The sequence below is a fragment of the Lethenteron reissneri genome, chromosome 14 (genome assembly GCF_015708825.2).
Source record: "Lethenteron reissneri isolate LAM-NWPU_2019-01 chromosome 14, ASM1570882v1, whole genome shotgun sequence".
Lineage (NCBI taxonomy): Eukaryota > Metazoa > Chordata > Hyperoartia > Petromyzontiformes > Petromyzontidae > Lethenteron > Lethenteron reissneri.
Genome location: NC_083792.1, coordinates 3955800 through 3972519, shown reverse-complemented (window position 1 = coordinate 3972519; position 16720 = coordinate 3955800). Strand labels below are relative to the sequence as shown.

The window sequence follows — 16720 nt, the reverse complement described above, 5'->3', positions numbered from 1 at the left end:
ATTTTTTTTTTGAACGATTGGAGTGCAAAGTATAGGAAATGTAAGTAACTAACAATAAATAAACTAAAACTAAAATTTTTTATTTTACCAGGTAAGGCCCACTGAGCTACTAGTTATTTTTCAGAAACGACTTGGCCGTCATAAATGATCGCTCAAAAAAGTGGCTCATCACGTGGGAATTTATAGCAGGATAGGAGCATCAATCATCGTCAACGTTGAAATATTTCACTGAATAAGGCTATATATTCTTGGTTCTTTCGGTAAAGTCACGTAGAAGGGAAATACTAAAATAATAAAAATATAAAACAAAAAAAATTCTCACGACGTTTCGACTGCAACACAGGCAATCATCATCTAGTGTGACATCCACAGCAAGAACATTTGAAAAAAGTGGCGGTTTTCCTAACGTCAGCACCACGGAAAGCGATTTACTGATGATGAATGCTTGTGTTGCAGTCGAAACGTCGTGAGAATTTGTATTGTTTTATATTTTTATTATTTTATTATTTCCCAGTCACGAAAGCTTTAAATCTAAATTGAGTAAGGCTCGTTGGCTGAAGCATTGAGATTCCTTGGCGTTCAGGGGTGTGGTATTGCGAGCGTGTTATTATTGTTATTAATTAATTAGTCGTTTTCTTGGTTCTTTCGGTAAAGCCACGTAGAATGGAAATATTAAAGCAATAAAAATAAAACATAATAAAATAATTCTCACGACGTTTCGGCCACAACGCAAGCAAACCGTAGTGGCTGTGTCGGAGGGTTATGACCCGTTTATATATTTACAGCGCTCTAAGGGGCCGTCCATACATGACCACATGCACAGGGGGGGGGGGGGGGTCAGACATTTGTGACGATGTGTGACGAGGGGGGGGGGGGGGGTTGAGAAATGTGACGTCACATCAAAATGCGCAACTTTTAAATAAATATAGACAACACGTTCTACTTAATTAAATAGACTTTTTAATAAATGTTTTCTCCTACAACATCAGAGTGCAGCGCCACATTAAATGCGCACTACAATGACAATAGTTTAAAATGATTTGAAGCCTATTTAATTTTTTTGGGGGGGGCAGAGCTTCGTGACGTCATATTTGAGGGGGGTCTGACTTTCTGTGACGCCGTGTGACGAAGGGGGGGGGGGGTCAAAAATCGTCCAAAATCGCGTGACGTAATTTATGGACTATCTTATCGTATGCGGGGGGGGGGGGGGGGGGTCGGAGAGAAAAGAGGCACAGGGATACGGGGACAAGAATTTGTACAAACAAGAAAAATATATCTCCCAAGAAAATCCAAATAATGTTGATTAAATAATCCACGATAGCCTCACCGAGCCTCAAGACTGGTTTGAAGAGGGCCCTGCTTGGAATTTTTGAGCAGAAAGTGACGTTGGCTGCCAATTAGAAGTACGAACAATCCAGGCCTACTTCCCTTACCGCAATCATTGCAGGTATTTTATAGCCGTTGTCAATCCACTGCTGGATGAAGGCCTCGTCCCCGTTGCCACTGTCACTTGTGTGGGTGTGTTTAGAAATCTGATTTCACATCACACTGGTCAGCGTGGGTTTGTGAAGTAGGCACTGCCATGTGCCAATGTTTGTTCAAACAAGAACAGCAATTCTCTTTAACTTTTTCCCATACACCTTTCTTTTTTTAATACACATCCTGGTCTAAACTGCTATATGCGTTTCCAAACGAGGAAATGTTTACGTTTTTTTTCCATCACTTTCTCAACCATTTTTACTTACGCAAACCATCACTGATTTGAGCAAAAGCACCAAATTGTAAACCACGGAGCGGGCGAGGTTTGCGTGTTCATGCGTACTTAACGGCATTTGCGTGGACAAGACCATGCTCCGGGGTTTGAGTCATCGGCAGAAACTTCACCCCTCGCAGCCCGCGGTCCGGACAGACAGACAGCCAGACATTGTCTGAAGTGACCGTCGTCTCGAATAACCCCCAACACCCCCGACCCACTCGCCCCGTGCCGACCTCTGCCCTCCTCCTGCCCTCTTGCCGCAGGCTATGAGCAGTGGAGGATGGAGTTCCCGGGCCACGGCGAGCGGCTGCTGCGGGGCCTGAGGCAACAGCTGCTGCGCGGCTTCCTGTGCGACGTGACGGTGCGCGTGGGGCCCGCACACTTCCGCGCCCATCGAGCCGTCCTCGCCGCCTGCAGCCTCCACTTCCAACTGTCGTGCCGCGCCGGGCACCGTGCGGTGCCCAGCCCCGGGCCCACCGACCGTCCTGCCAAACGCGAGCGCTTCGACGGGGACAGTGAGGGTGGCGGCGACGGCGGACTCGGCGCGGAGGTGGACGAGAAGGGGGTGGCGACCGGCGAGAGGCGCAGAGTGAAATGGGAGAGGGCCGAGCCGGACCACGACGTCCATAATCGCTGCCGCCGCCCCCCCGTTGACGAAGGCTACGGCTGTCAAGGCGCATGGCCCCGACGGAGCGACGGCTTTCTCCTGCACGGGGCCGGCGGAGGGAACCACCGGCCGCACGCCATTATCAGCGACACGGCGGCGGCGTTTCGAGCGCGCCTCGAGGACGAGCGTCTCGGCGACGCGGAGAGTGCCGAAAGCTGCCGCGGGCGAGATGAGGCGGAGCGCGGGCCGAGGCACGGGCGCTTCAGAGAGGAGCGCCTACCGGGCGGCGGGGTGGTGGCGAGACGCGAGCGGCAGAACGGCGGCGAGAGGCGCCGCGAGGAGGAAGGCGGCACCGGCCGCGGGGACGGGGGCAGCGGGGGCGGCGTGGACGAAAGGTCCCCGTGCCTCCGAGGCGGTGACGGAGACGCGCCGAGCGGCGTCGTTCCCGACGACGCCCGCCTCGTCAACGGCTGCGGGCCGACGGATCGGCCGTCAAGGGAGAGGGCCGGGAAGCGAGACACGGCCCGCCATCGGGGTGATGGGACGCCACGGGAATCGGAGCACGGCGACGGCGCGACGGGGGAGCGCCGGCCCGTCGCCGGCTCGGAGGGCGACCCGGACCACGCCTGCGTCATCGACCTCAACCCGGAGATGGTGACGCCCTCAGCGTTCGCCATCCTCCTCGACTTCATGTACCAGGGCAGCCTCAGGGTGGATGCCCTGCCACCCGAGGACCTGCTGGCGGCCGCCAGCTACCTGCACATGTACGACGTGGTGAAGGCGTGCAGCCAGCAGCTGGCGTACCAGCACGTGGGCCGGCCGGCGGGTGGGAGTCACCTCTCCGGGCCGGACGGTACCTGCCGTGAAGACGACAACGGCGGGGGTGGAGGCGGTACCCGCTGGTCGAGCAGAAATGGCCGGGGCTTTGAGGAGGACGGCTTCAAGGGGGAAGCGGAGAGCGGGTCCTACCACCACCTCCACCATCACCACCATCTCCACCTGCTACGCAAGGACGTGGATATCAAGGCAGAGGCTCCGCCATCCAGGAGGATGGAGGAGCCGGACAAGGTCTTCAACGGGAAGTTTCCTGGGGGAAGCCGGAACGACGTGGAGCGCTGGGCCAAGGCTTCTCCAGCGACGAGCAACGGCAGCGACGTGGAGAACGACCGCGCGCTGGACTTGTCCTTCAGGCCGGTGCTGCCCACCCGCTTCCCCTCCCCCGCGTGGCACGTGGAGGCCGAGCGGCGCCGCAAGCCGCTACCGTGCGCCGTCAAACCGGACCGTGAGGCCGCCGAGCCCGAGGAGGATGAGGAGGGGCTCCTGGGGGAGCTGCATCCGCATCTGCCGCGGTACGAGAGCGTGGTGAGGAAGGCCGGACCCGCCGCGCCACTCGCAGGCGGCATTGGCGGCGACGGTGGCGGCAGCGGTGACGAGCGTGGCTCCTCGCCGACGGAGACGGACGGCAGCCCTCGCTCCGACGCCAGCAGCGTCGGCGGCGGCGGCCCCTGCGCGGCGGGGATCGGCAGGCAGAGCCACGAACTGGTGGCGGCGGGAGGGGCGCCCGCGGAGGCGTTTGCCTACGCCCTGCCGTTTGTATCCGCCGCGGCCGCGGCCGCGGCCGCCGCGGCCGGCGTGTTCGCCTGCCCCCTCTGCAGCTGCATCTTCCCGGCGCCGCAGCTGCTGCAGATGCACCTGAGCGCCCACTTCTGCGACACGGACGCCCGGCGCTGCGGGAAGGCGGCGCCGCTCCAACGCGGCGGCGGCCAGTTCGGCTTCGGCGGCGGCAGCGGAGGAGGAGCGTCGGGGAACGGGGCGAGTGGCGTCGGCGCGTCCGGATCCGGCGTGGGGACGCCCACGTGCTCGCAGTGCGGCAAGACATTCTCGTGCGCGTACACGCTGCGGCGGCACGAGCGCACGCACTCGGGCGAGAAGCCGTACACGTGCGCCACGTGCGGCAAGAGCTTCCAGTACTCGCACAACCTGAGCCGGCACGCCGTGGTGCACACGCGCGAGAAGCCGCACGCCTGCAAGTGGTGCGAGCGGCGCTTCACGCAGTCGGGCGATCTCTACCGCCACATCCGCAAGTTCCACTGCAACCTGCTGTCGAGCGTCGCGGCGGCGCAGTGAGAGCGATCGGGCGTCGTGCACCACGTACGCGTGTGCGCGCGCACGTGCCTGTGTGGTGGTGTGCGTATGCAAGCGGCGAGCACGCCGGTAGTGCGGTCGCCGTCATCGTATTTATGTTGTTGTTTCTTTCACAAAGTTCGAAAGGCAGTGCGCACGCGCGCACGGCCGGTCAAGTCCACGCGCTCGCATTTACCGGTTTATTGTGACGCGTTTATCTTGAGAACAAAACGCACGCGTGTGTGTGTGTGTTTGATTCCCGCTCACGGTCAACACCCAGTGACGATTATCTGAACCGATCCTGGGCTTCCCCTAGGTTGACTCAGCCTCAAATGAGTACCTGGTGCGATGTGTAAACATCACCACCAGGGAGACAAGATGGCCAGGCTTGGTGCTGGCAACCCACCCCCTTGTGTGCCGTGACGGCCTTCATAGGTGCTGCTCGCTAACAGCGCTTGCTCCTACCGTCTGTTAAGGCTACACGGGGGATTTTTGTCTTTGTGTGTGTGAGTGTGGTGGCGTACGCCTGTGAATCGAGCACTTTGGTTCGTCTGTACGTGTTACAAACCACCGTTGACCAGTTAAATGGTACAGCAAGTAGGTTCCCTGAACTATCTGTATGGATTTCCATTATCCCTCCTCGCATGCGTTGGGTTTTCTCCGAGCGCTCCGTTTTTTTCCTCCCACCCTCAAATGGCTCATTTGCCGAATGTGTCAAATCTTTTTAGCGAGACTAAAGGCTACAGGGCTGCGTCTTTGTAGAACGTTGTCCAATGCATATGGCTCGGTTGTCGACTTTGAACAAAGAACTTAAGGATTCACTAACATATCACGCAACTTCCACAAATTATTTTCCAACTATTAAACAGCTTAAACCCAAACATGAAAAGTAAACAATTTTTTTTCATATTTGTATTAACATTTTTCTGTACAATTCATTTCCAAATCGGAACCTTCCAATGGGAAACAAAACAACAAAGACAGCCCCCTCCCAACACGTAGCCTTATATATCTTGTTGAAGCGAGCACTGCTAGAGAACACCTATTAAGTCCGGTACGGCGCACGAGGGAGTTCTGTGGCTGGCATCACTCCCAGCCGCCTTTGTCTCTCCAATACTCATACTTTACAAGCTACTTATTTGAGGCTGAGTCGACCAAGGGGAGGCCCAGGACCTGGTTCAGGTATCTTCGGTCGCCGGGTTCCGTAGTTCGGTGCAAGGAACCACTTCGCTATTTAAAAACACTTATACACACGCATTAAAGGGAGGATATAAACACCACACGTTAAATAAAGTGTCACGATGACTTTGTTCAGATGAGGGAACAAAATCCCCCCCCCCCCCCACACTTTGTGACAGTTTTTTACGCACTCAATGTAGCCGATTAAACTGGCAATAGTTTATATATATATAAAAAAAAATTCAGAGCACTGTGTTTGTAAGATAGCCAGATATAATAAGTATTGAGGCTTTATTTTGTTGATCTGTATATGTTTGATCCTCTAGTTTTATATGTTGCGGCATCTCCCTGAAGCACATTTACTGATGCCACCTGCCCGTCGTTGGTAAGAGTTTTTTCCTGTAAAGGGTCAATGTGAAATGTGGCAGCTTCACGAATGCTATGGTGGCGTTTCCTTCGGGCCTACGGTCCAAGGCCTAAGTGGACTCCGCTTACCTTTCTCTATTTTATTTAAGATATTAAAAGGATGATAATTAAGTTGTTTTTTTTTAAAATAAGGCAATCGGTAATAAAAGGACGGCAGGGGAGGTGGAAGTGGAAATGCATTGGTCGGTGGCACTGTGCTTAAAACCGTTAACCTGAGTTAAATTTCCGAGCCATGGGCAACATCGATTGGTGAGCAATATCTGAACTGGCCACTTTCTCCAACACACTCTTTGGTGAGGGAGACCGCCTTCATCCAGCAGTGGATCGAGAAAAGGCACCTGTACATGTATTTATTTTCGGCAAAAAATACTGTAACAAACAAATCTCGACCTTTCTGAGCCTACGAATCTAAATGACACGAGACGGAGGCAACAGAACGATCTTTGGACACTGTCAGTGAACATATTTATCTCACAAAAGTAAAAAAAAGCCCGAAAATAATTAAGCTAAACAGTTATTTTCTAAGAAAAGAAAAGGTATAGAGCAATGAACACTGGGCCGTTGGAGTCAATGTCTACCCAGCACGTTGTGACGTAGCAACGCTGTCACGCAGGATAGTGACGTCACTACCCTGTCACTGTGCACGTGGCGTGCATGTAACGGTCTCTTTAGCTCGAGGACACGAGGCAATCGTGGTCGTTGCAGATGAAGCATACATATCCTCGTGTGACCGCTAACGCCTTTGAACAAATTTTCGTGGAAATGATCTTGCACCTTTGTTTTTTTTCATTTACACAATGCAATGTTATTTTTATGTTATTTTTTGTGAACAATCCACCCCCCCCCCCCCCCCCACGATAAAGCTTCGCATGCTTTTCTTGAACCGTCGTCATTGGTTTTAGGCCCTTTTGAATAATACTTATCTGTTTCTGTCCCTACCTCATTTTCCCCATCGTTACTAAATGTCGTTGGGTTGACCTCAGCAGAGAAACTCACACCCGTGTAAACATACGGCTTGTGTCTAACGACATGCATATTCTTAGGTTTTTTCGGTAAAGTCACGTAGGTAAAAAATTAAAATTACCTACGTGACTTTACCGAAAAAACCTAAGAATATGAATCCTTGCAGTCACGAAAGCTTCAAATCTAGAATTAACGACATGCACTCTGTACAACCACATTGTTCTTCTGTTAAAAGTTACGAGCAATGATCAACGTTGCCCACAACCCGGGTGAATAATTTAGGCGTGACGAACATTCACTCCCCGATGACTCGATGAATTGGCTTGACTCAGATTCGTGATTCCCACCTGGAAATCAAGAACCAAGAGGATTCTTTTTTTGCCATTGTGGATCGTACGGAATTTCTACTGGCTGCAGGGATCACGTGAACCCGTCACACAACACACACACACGGTACACACGATCAATAAAAATCTATCAGGGTGGCAGAGTAGCCCAGCGCTAACACTCGCGCCCCACAGCAAGACGGGCCCCGGTTCGATTCCTACTTGCGTGGAGTTAGTATGTTCTCCCCGTGTTCTGCATGGGGTTCCCTCTCCGGGGTTCTGCAGTTTCCTGCAATGGCTACAAAAAACACGATGTAACTTGGTCTTGGACAAACATCCCCCACATGCTGACAAACAAAAACAATCACAGCTCCTGCAAATTACTCGATTTGGGATTGTGTACTGTCGCCCCTAATGTGACCATTTGGCTGGCACCCTCCTGGAAGATAGCATTGAGACCTCAGTGAGGCATTGCCCGGGGATACGGTCATTACATTCTTAGCCGTGCGACTCGGTTATTTTCTCGCGACTCAGCGCTTGCGGTTGTGAGCGCGAGATTTCAGTCAGTTTGCCTTTACTTTACCGGTTGAGAACCCACGGTAACTACAAATCTATTTTTTTTGCAAAGGGGTTGACCATGGGCCAACGAGTAAATAACGAACTCAGCAACGTTACACTGTGCATAGGAGCAGCCTAACAACCAACAACTAAAATAAGGGGTAATATTACGTGAGCAGGGGAGAGGGGTGGTGGTTTTAGAATGGTAGAGTCCGGCTGAGAATAATGAATCGATGCACTGTTACCCGCCTAATGAATTACCGTAGAAGAAACAAAACGCTACCTTTTTACCGATTGGTACATTCCAAACTGCTGCACCTACGCCGCACTTGAATGTTGATGAGGCGCTCGTGTCAACGCTGGGCTCACGGTAGGGATCGAGTGCGTCACGGCGATGTCCAACGTCACGGCAGTGAGACTCTTATCACGCATCCACCTCGGAATCAAGACACCCAAAATGACCACGAGGCGGTTGTTGTTTCTGCAGACTGCGGAGATCGGCGTGGTCCACCTCTGGTTTTTTTTTTGTCCAGCCTCAGGTGATGGGCCAACCGGCGATTGAAACGCAGTGGCAAATGCATGGCCCTGATTCAAACGATGGCGAGCCTTTGCTGGGCTTCTCCTACCAGAGCTGTCTCTGCGTTGAAATGCCTGCCTGGCCCCTCTGTGTTAAGAGGTCGATGGGTCTCATCGAGAGCTTAGATCACGAAGGGCGTCGTCGGTGCGCGGTGGCGATTTGCAACCAGCGCTGGGCGAAAGTGGTGGTGACGAAGCCACGTGCTTTCTCAATGAAGCCACCGGCGTGGTGGTCGCCCACCCGAGATGGAAAACCCGAGAGCTTGACTTTGTCGCCCCCTCTCTTACAACCTGGAGCCACCGCCACACGCACGAGAGAGTGGCCGTTCTCTCATTCTGCACATCAATCCCACCCACTCGCACCCACCTTCCCCACCTCCTCCTACATCATGGCACATCTTCGCAGGCCTTGAACTGACCCGTCGTCGTTCGCTAGAAATAATCGACGGGATTAGTTGGGGAAGTCGTGGGGGGGGGGGGTGAATATAGGCGTTGAGAAACTTGCACAATGGCTCAGCGACCGGGCGTGCTTTCGCACGGATTGTGCTAAATCCTTGGTGCTTCCACGGCTGGGCTGGAGGGGGCTTCTTTGCGTGAAACTTGTCCTTCGCTCGTCGTTTGTAACCGATGTGGCAGTGGGGGGAGGAGGAGGAGGGGGTAACTGGGAAGTGAGTAAACAAACTTCGTTTCCAACGTTGGACACCCCCCCGCCCCCCGCCGACCTCTGCGGCTGCAAAATAAATGACCGCGCGATCCTGAAAGTTTTCAATTATTGCCCGCAGCATCTTTTTTTTACTTGCTCCCATTCGATTACCCTCCTACCGTATTCATTTTCTGGTATTTTGTTGTTTTTGTATCGATCTTGGGGGGGGGGGGAGGCGTAAACCATTGTGCCTGTTGAAACGTTACAAGAAATGTTTCAGGAAGAAGAAGAACACACAAAATAAAACTATCGGGTGGTTGGCCTTGGGGTCCGTTCACCGATGATGTTGCAATGTTATCGATGTCGAATCGTTTGTCAACGTTGTTGAAACCCGCTATCCTCGCATGCCATCTAGTGGCACACAGATGGCTTCTTAACCTCCCTCCACCCACCCCTCAAAGTGGATTGATAATACAGAGTGCTAACGCGAGTGCCAAGCTGGTGTTGTTGTTGTTGTTTGTGTGGTCATCATCATCAGCACCATCATTATTATTATCGTTGCTGGTCAGCTTATATATATAAAAAGCGTTTTACTTTTTGGGACAAAACCACTCGTGGGGGGGGGGGGGGGCTTGCGTTGCTTCGCCAAAGCTGCTTGCGGAGAGAGAGAGGCAGAGCGAGGCAGTGATGTTGACAAGACGCAGGAGGCTTTCGCGAACAATCTCGTCCATGATTCAGCTTTTTTTGGTGAGATCGCGTCAAAATGTGTCGCCAAAACCCGCCGCCACCCAACACGGCCAATTAGGAAGGTTTGTCACGTAAACAAAACGTGCCGATTCGTTACGCGTGTGTTTCAAAGCAAATCCGCAACATTGTAAATGTTGTGTAAACATTGTAAATGTTGTAAATGTTGTGGATTTGCTCTCTAACACACCGGTGTGCTGTACTAGTAACGAATTGGCCACGTTCTGTTCACGTGACAAACCTTACAAGTTGGCTGTGTCGGGCAGTGGCGGATTTAACTAGACATTTATATTTACACGATCTTACTCCAAAATAAACCTCGATTATGAACAATCATGTTAACGTGAAGCAGCCTGCTCGTCCTTCTCACCACCACCAGCCCCAAAGCCCAACAACGACTCGGAAAGACGCGTCCAGTGTTGTGTTATTTAACTCTCGAGGGGTTCCCCAACTCACTCCCTTTTAGTTGCCCTACTGGACGCGAGAACGCCACGACGCGCACTGAACGTAAAGCGTTACCACTGGACTCTGTGGGGGTCGCAGGGCGTCTCTAATCAGACTGTGCTGCTTGTGAGAAAAAAAAGAATGAACAATGGGATATCCTCTTCTTGGTTCTTTCGCTAAAATCAATTAGAATGGAAATAAATAAAATAATAAAAATAAAACATAATAAAATAATTCTCACGACGTTTCGGCCACAACGCAAGCAGCCGTCCTCAGGTGGAGAACAGGTCTGTCGAGAAGACAGACCTGTGGCCGAAACGTCGTGAGAATTACTTTATTATGTTTTATTTTTATTATTTTATCATTTCCATTCTACGTGACTTTACCGAAAGAACCAAGAAGATAAATCCCTGCAGTCACGAAAGCTTTAAATCGAAATGGGATATCCATAAAAGATGTTTTTTGAGAGTGGGGGGAGGGTGTTCGGGTTAGATCGCATTAAATAGAACTGTGTCGTTAAACCCGGCACCACCCGACGCAGCCAAAATCGGTGAGCTTTGTCACTTAAACGAAACGTGCCAATTAGTTCCGAGTTTAGCACGCCGGTTGTGTGTGGTGGAGTTAAACCCACCACGACATTTACCGTTCGAGTACCGTGACGTTGCACCGGCAATTACAACAACAACAACAGCAGCAGCCAGCCTCATCAGGCGACTGCCAGAGATTTCGATGTAAAGCTTTCGTGACTGCAGGGATTCATCTTCTTGGTTCTTTCGGTAAAGTCACGTAGAAGGGAAATAATAAAATAATAAAAAATAAAACATCATTTTATAATCTTCTTGGTTCTTTCGGTAAAGTCACGTAGAAGGGAAGTAATTAAATAATAAAAATAAAACATAATAAAATTATTTTTTTTTATTACTTCCCTTCTACGTGACTTTACCGAAAGAACCAAGAAGATGAATCCCTGCAGTCACGAAAGCTTTAAATCATCATTTTATACCATTTATCATGCTTTATTTTTATTCTTTTATTGTTTCCCTTCTACGTGACTTTACCGAAAGAACCAAGAAGACTGCCAGAGAGTTGTGGAGAAATCCTCCCTCCTGTTTCGACCTTAAATCGAGGAGGGGCTAAATGTGACGTCACCACTCGTGAGCCAATCGGGTGCGAAGACCCGAGTGGGGGTGGGGGTTAATGTAGTCACATACATTACAATGGATATCTATTAATGAGTTGGGTTATTCACAGTTATTCAACATACATGATGTATGCGATCTCACCCAAAGAAAACCCTCTATTATGGATAGCACCGGTCGTGAAAGCCTACTTCGTGTTAAACGATGGGATGACTCGATTCGCAGGACCACTTGGCAATCTAAAATTGCGTGTTTATTTTCAAATTGTCGATGATGAACGTCGTGCAAATGGTTGGTTGTGTAGGGTCAGGTCGCATAAATGTAGACTAATTGTGAATGCGTGCGGTCACCGAGCACGTAACTTTACAAGAAGGATTTTCCAGGAAAGGCAACTAACGCAGTGGCTGGCTGTGAAATTAACTTTAAACAACACACCGTAACCTTAAAGACCTGCCAGTGAAACGAGCATCAAAATAGTTGATCATTGTTTTTTTACCCTTTTATCTGGCAACAAAACTGACACCTTTTTTACAAGGAGTCATGTTTGCATTGACCACAATACCTGCGGTCGGAATGCAAACAAAAAACACAACTCTGATAATGTATGCACTGTCCTTGAAATTGATTGGTCCACACCCGAGACAGCTTTCCTTAGAGCCTAGTCTCACATGGTGTTGGACCAGAAGACGCCAAAAGGCGCACAACATACATTATCAGAGCTGTGTTTTTTGTTTGCATTCCGACCGTAGGTATTGTAGTCAATGCAAACATGACTCCTTGTAAAAAAAGGTGTCAGTTTTGTTGCCAGATAAATGGGTAAAAAAAACAATTATCATATTTTGCTACTGGCAAATGAGGTTCCAATGGTATCAAAATAGTTACTTTGAAGTGTGCATGAAACTCGAGTTTTTTTAGTCACCACGGTGACGTTGAAAACATAACAAACCGACGTGTACAAGAAACCGTGGCTTGCTACCCACGTAACGCCTTCGCTGTCGTCCCGAGAATCGAGTTGCCATCATGACCCTCACACGCCGCGATGAGCCGGTTCAACAAACTTTCTGTCGAAGCACTGCGCACGACGATTGCAAACGCCTGAATGGAGGCATTCCCTCGCAGTAAGAGCGGTACACTGGACACCACGTATGTGGGCCTCCTAGCAGAGGCAATGCTGCTTCGTAGCGTAGCCGACAAACAAACAAAACAAGGCAAACGCTTTTAATTCACTTCATCTCGTCACGCCCGATGACTGCAGGCGGAGGGGGCGGGGGACAATTTGAAATGCAAACGTTATTCCGACGGATCGCAAAGATCAAATCCGAACGTTGTTTTGCGTCGCTTCAGAATCGCTCAGAGACTTGATTTTAATCAGCTCCCTCCCCCCTCCACCACCTTCGGGGAATCAGCCGGCCAATGCTCAATTTAACGTGGCCCAACCGCGTTAGAAAAAATATATGTTCAGAATAAATCATCAATTGGTCGGTTTGTTCCTGGAGGAATGGGAGCGAGGGTGGCGCTGATGTGCCGGGGTGAGAAGGAGTGGCGGGCGATGAGAACACAGCACTGTACTGTACTCTTGAGCACTGGTGGATGTGTCGAAGCATCCTTTATGATTCCTGTATTAAAACTGTTTAAAAATGGAGAATGTTTTTTTTTCAAATAATATGTAAAGAAACATTTTGTACAAAGGAAAGTTGATAAAACTGTAATGGAAAAAAGTAATAAGAATTTGTATTAAAAAAGGAACATGTCAAAAGTGTTCATTTCATTTGCGTTTAGATTAACGCGTTATTTGTGTGCACAGTCACCTGTCTCGAGCAAAAGCTAAGAATATGAATTTACTTCAAAAACACACACACACGAAAGCGTCGGGTTGTTTCTTTTTAAATCCTTTATATTAAGTTCACTTGCTTGCTTGCTTGCGTGCTTACGACCGTGCAAATCTTTCGGTCGTTTTTTAACCCACTTCCCGTGATCCAATCGAGCTGACATTTTGCACACAGACTCGTTGTGCGTGACAATTTATTTTCGTGAAAAAAAATTCCTAAATTTTCCACTTTTTAGGAATTTTTTTTTCATATTTAATTTCAAATACCAATGTGATAAAAATGAAACTCTTACTCAAGAAAAACAGAAATGAATAATAAAATAAAACCGATGCCACGCATATAAAGGATTTATAGTGAAAAACTTTGTTTTTACGGGTTAATTTTTTTTGTAAGTTGAGATTTACTCTTCACTTATAAACGCCTAACTCTTTTCGATAGAGGACCTCGCAGCCAGGGCCGAGGAACAAACGCGCCGTGTCAGCTTGTGACGTCTCGCGCGGCTGCGATGCCATCAGTGCAACTCTCGCCGTGGAAACACGAGGGCCGCTAGAGTCTCGAGACGGGACTTTGGGGGCTGGTGGGGGCTTCTGTAATTTGCAGAGCGCAGTCGATGAAATTAAAATCTTGCATCGGAGGAGGGGATGGCCTATCCGGCAAGTTCCGCTTGTTCCCTCCACCACCGCCGGTTGCGACTGATCTGGCTGAATGCGCCAGCGTTCCCCATGCATTGACTGGTGTGGCTATAACAGCTGTACGCCTCCTCCACATGGAATGATCCCCACTCGCGTGATGGGATCTGCATTCCTAATCCTCTTTCTCCACAAATTCCTGCGCTGGGACATCATCTGCACGTCCACAACGCAGCCCCTCTGAGTTCACCACTTTGGCCCCATTGTCTTCTCCAGGCCTGCCCCTCGGTCTCCACCACTTCTAAATTCTTCAGCTTCTTATCACCTTCTGCTTCACCTTCTTGTTCATGTTTTTTTGTTTGTTGCGGTTGCACCCGATTCAAGAGCCGAATGGCTCACAGGGCTATACCTCCCCATGTGGTTTTCCTCCGTGCGTGTGGCGTGCCCTCACCGACGGAGTCACCTTCTCTCGCACCTCGTCTGCAGATGGCCACCACCATTCTTGCCGTCTCCCTCCTCTCTCAGTTTCTCACCCAGATCGATTTTTCTCACGGTGCCCGGCATCCATCATCTCGTCCTCATTCCTGCGGTGCACAACGCCTGCTCCCTCACTGGTCCAACCTCTCAGACCCGTTTGTCAACACCGGTCTCATTCGTGCAACTACTCACACGCAACCCAGTGCGGTTATAAAATAGAAATAAATGAGTCTGGAATCAAATTGTAACCCCGAGTCGCAACTATGCACTGAGCATGCTGCTGGAATGAGTCAGTCATTGCACCGCAAGATTACAAGAATGCCCAACAGGCAATGCCAGCCAACGACACAGCACATTGATGCCACGGTGCAATGCACAGTTGACCCAGGAACACGGTCATCGATTTGGTGAAGCGGTGGTGCCATTATAGCACGTGCCCCTCAAAACTACAACCAGTCCCGATGTTGGCCATCGCAACGCCCGTGAACGTTTGAAACGAACGTGAACGACCGACACTGTGGCCGACCTTCAAACTGATCCTGGAGCAGACCGACCAACCCGCTAACAGGATCTCGTATGTACGGTATGTTTAACTTCTTTTGCACCGTACGGCGGAAGGACAGCAAACTCAAGGGCAGTTCCAAATGAATGAGTTTTCAATGTTTGATTTAACAAGTGCACAAAAGCGATGGAAGAGCCCCAGGGCCCGATCATCGAACTGAACCGTCGGACCATCGGCCACGACGCCGTCAACAATCGTCGAGTTCCGAGGCCCGACCCCTCCAATTGCCCCCTCGAAACTCACCGAGGGGAATTCAGCGGCCGATCTCGTCTGCGTGCCCACGTCGGCCGATTCCAACTCGACGGCTACACGTGCATCGGGCAACTTGCGCGCCGCATGGGCGCCACGGTGGCGAGATTATCTCGGCCTCGCTGTGCGCTGCGTTGCACCGCTAGTCGAGTAGACAACCATGTGTTCAATAAACCCTCGAAGCCAGGATGACCGTCCAACTCCGATCGTCATTTATTGATTTAACAGGTAAAACTAGTGAGAAAACACAGATACAGCATCTGTTATAATTCGGAAACACCCACACAATGAACACCACAGCATCAGAACATTGTCTCAGATAACAATAGATCCTGGAAGGACCAGGCCACCACGTTACCCTTGAACAACTAGACAAAGGCACAAGTGTATTCATCCCACTGCACCCCAAATGTACAGCATTACACTTAACACTAAACTGTGGATGAGATACTTCGTTATCACTCTCAGGATCGCAACATAGGCACAAGTCTGACTCGACCTACTAAATCACAAGTAACATCCACAATAAGGAAAGTCACAGGCATCGTTACTAACTAGGCCTCGTATTTACTACAACAACTTAACGGCACCATAAAGGCATTTACATTGCTATAACGGTCATTCCAACATTACAACAGCATTTCCAATATTAGAGGAATATAAACAACTTACAGATAATGCTTCTTAAGCTCCCACAATGGATAAGTGCGGCTGTGGTCTCACTGAGATGCGATGCGTGCCGCCATCTTGACTTATATGTGTAATGGCTGACGCCCGCGTGGTACAGTGGAAATCTGACATCGTCACTTCCTGGTCACGTGACCAACATTAGCATCAAAAAACAGGAACTTCCTGTTAACGTACGCTCCCCATCTGCCGTGAGGCAAGACAGAGATGTTTGTCTTTTCTTCGCTTGGTGTATACAGGAGGTCGTGAATTCGATCCCGACCCTGACGCCTGTTGTATACTTGGAGATTGAGTGTCTCTCTGTCGCCGTGGTCGCGTGGATTTTAATCTTTGGCAGTGCCGGATTATCCTCGTAGCAAGAGTAGCTACACATGCTACAGGCCACGCACTTTCAAGGGCCCCGCGCTAAATGCTTTCAAGCTATCAATTCCGGTTGAGTGATTCTGCACTTGCTCTATTACTATAGTACTCGACTGCCTTCAACTTTTATGAACGACTGGGTGTTTAAGGTTAACGATTTGTCGTATTATCTGGCAGTATAGCAAATGAAAAAAATCGAATTACTTTACTATGCAAGTAAAAACATTTCGTGTTTTAATATTTAGTTTTTTTTTCATTTAGGGCCCCTTTATAAAGTATGCTAGAGGCCACGCACGAGCTACACCCAGCACTGATCTGCGGGTCCTCCAATTTTTCCTTCCACACTTACAAACGCGCGTTTAAGAGTATTTGACTGCTATAAATGTCCACGTGAAGATGAGCCACTTCGTGGAGCTATCAATTGTGGCCAGGTCGCTTCTGC

General features: G+C 49.9%; 1 protein-coding gene across 3 annotated transcripts in view; it reads left to right on the top strand.

Moving 5' to 3' along the window:
• Window positions 1-11147, top strand: part of LOC133342278 (zinc finger and BTB domain-containing protein 18.2-like) — a 54440-nt gene extending 43293 nt beyond the window's left edge. For all 3 annotated transcript variants that reach the window (XM_061551341.1, XM_061551340.1, XM_061551338.1), the window contains one exon: window positions 2020-11147. In XM_061551341.1, the coding sequence (XP_061407325.1) occupies window positions 2037-4490 (2454 nt within the window). In that variant the 5' untranslated portion in view covers window positions 2020-2036 and the 3' untranslated portion in view covers window positions 4491-11147. The remainder of the gene's footprint in view (window positions 1-2019) is intronic.
• The last annotated feature ends 5573 nt before the right edge of the window (window positions 11148-16720 follow it).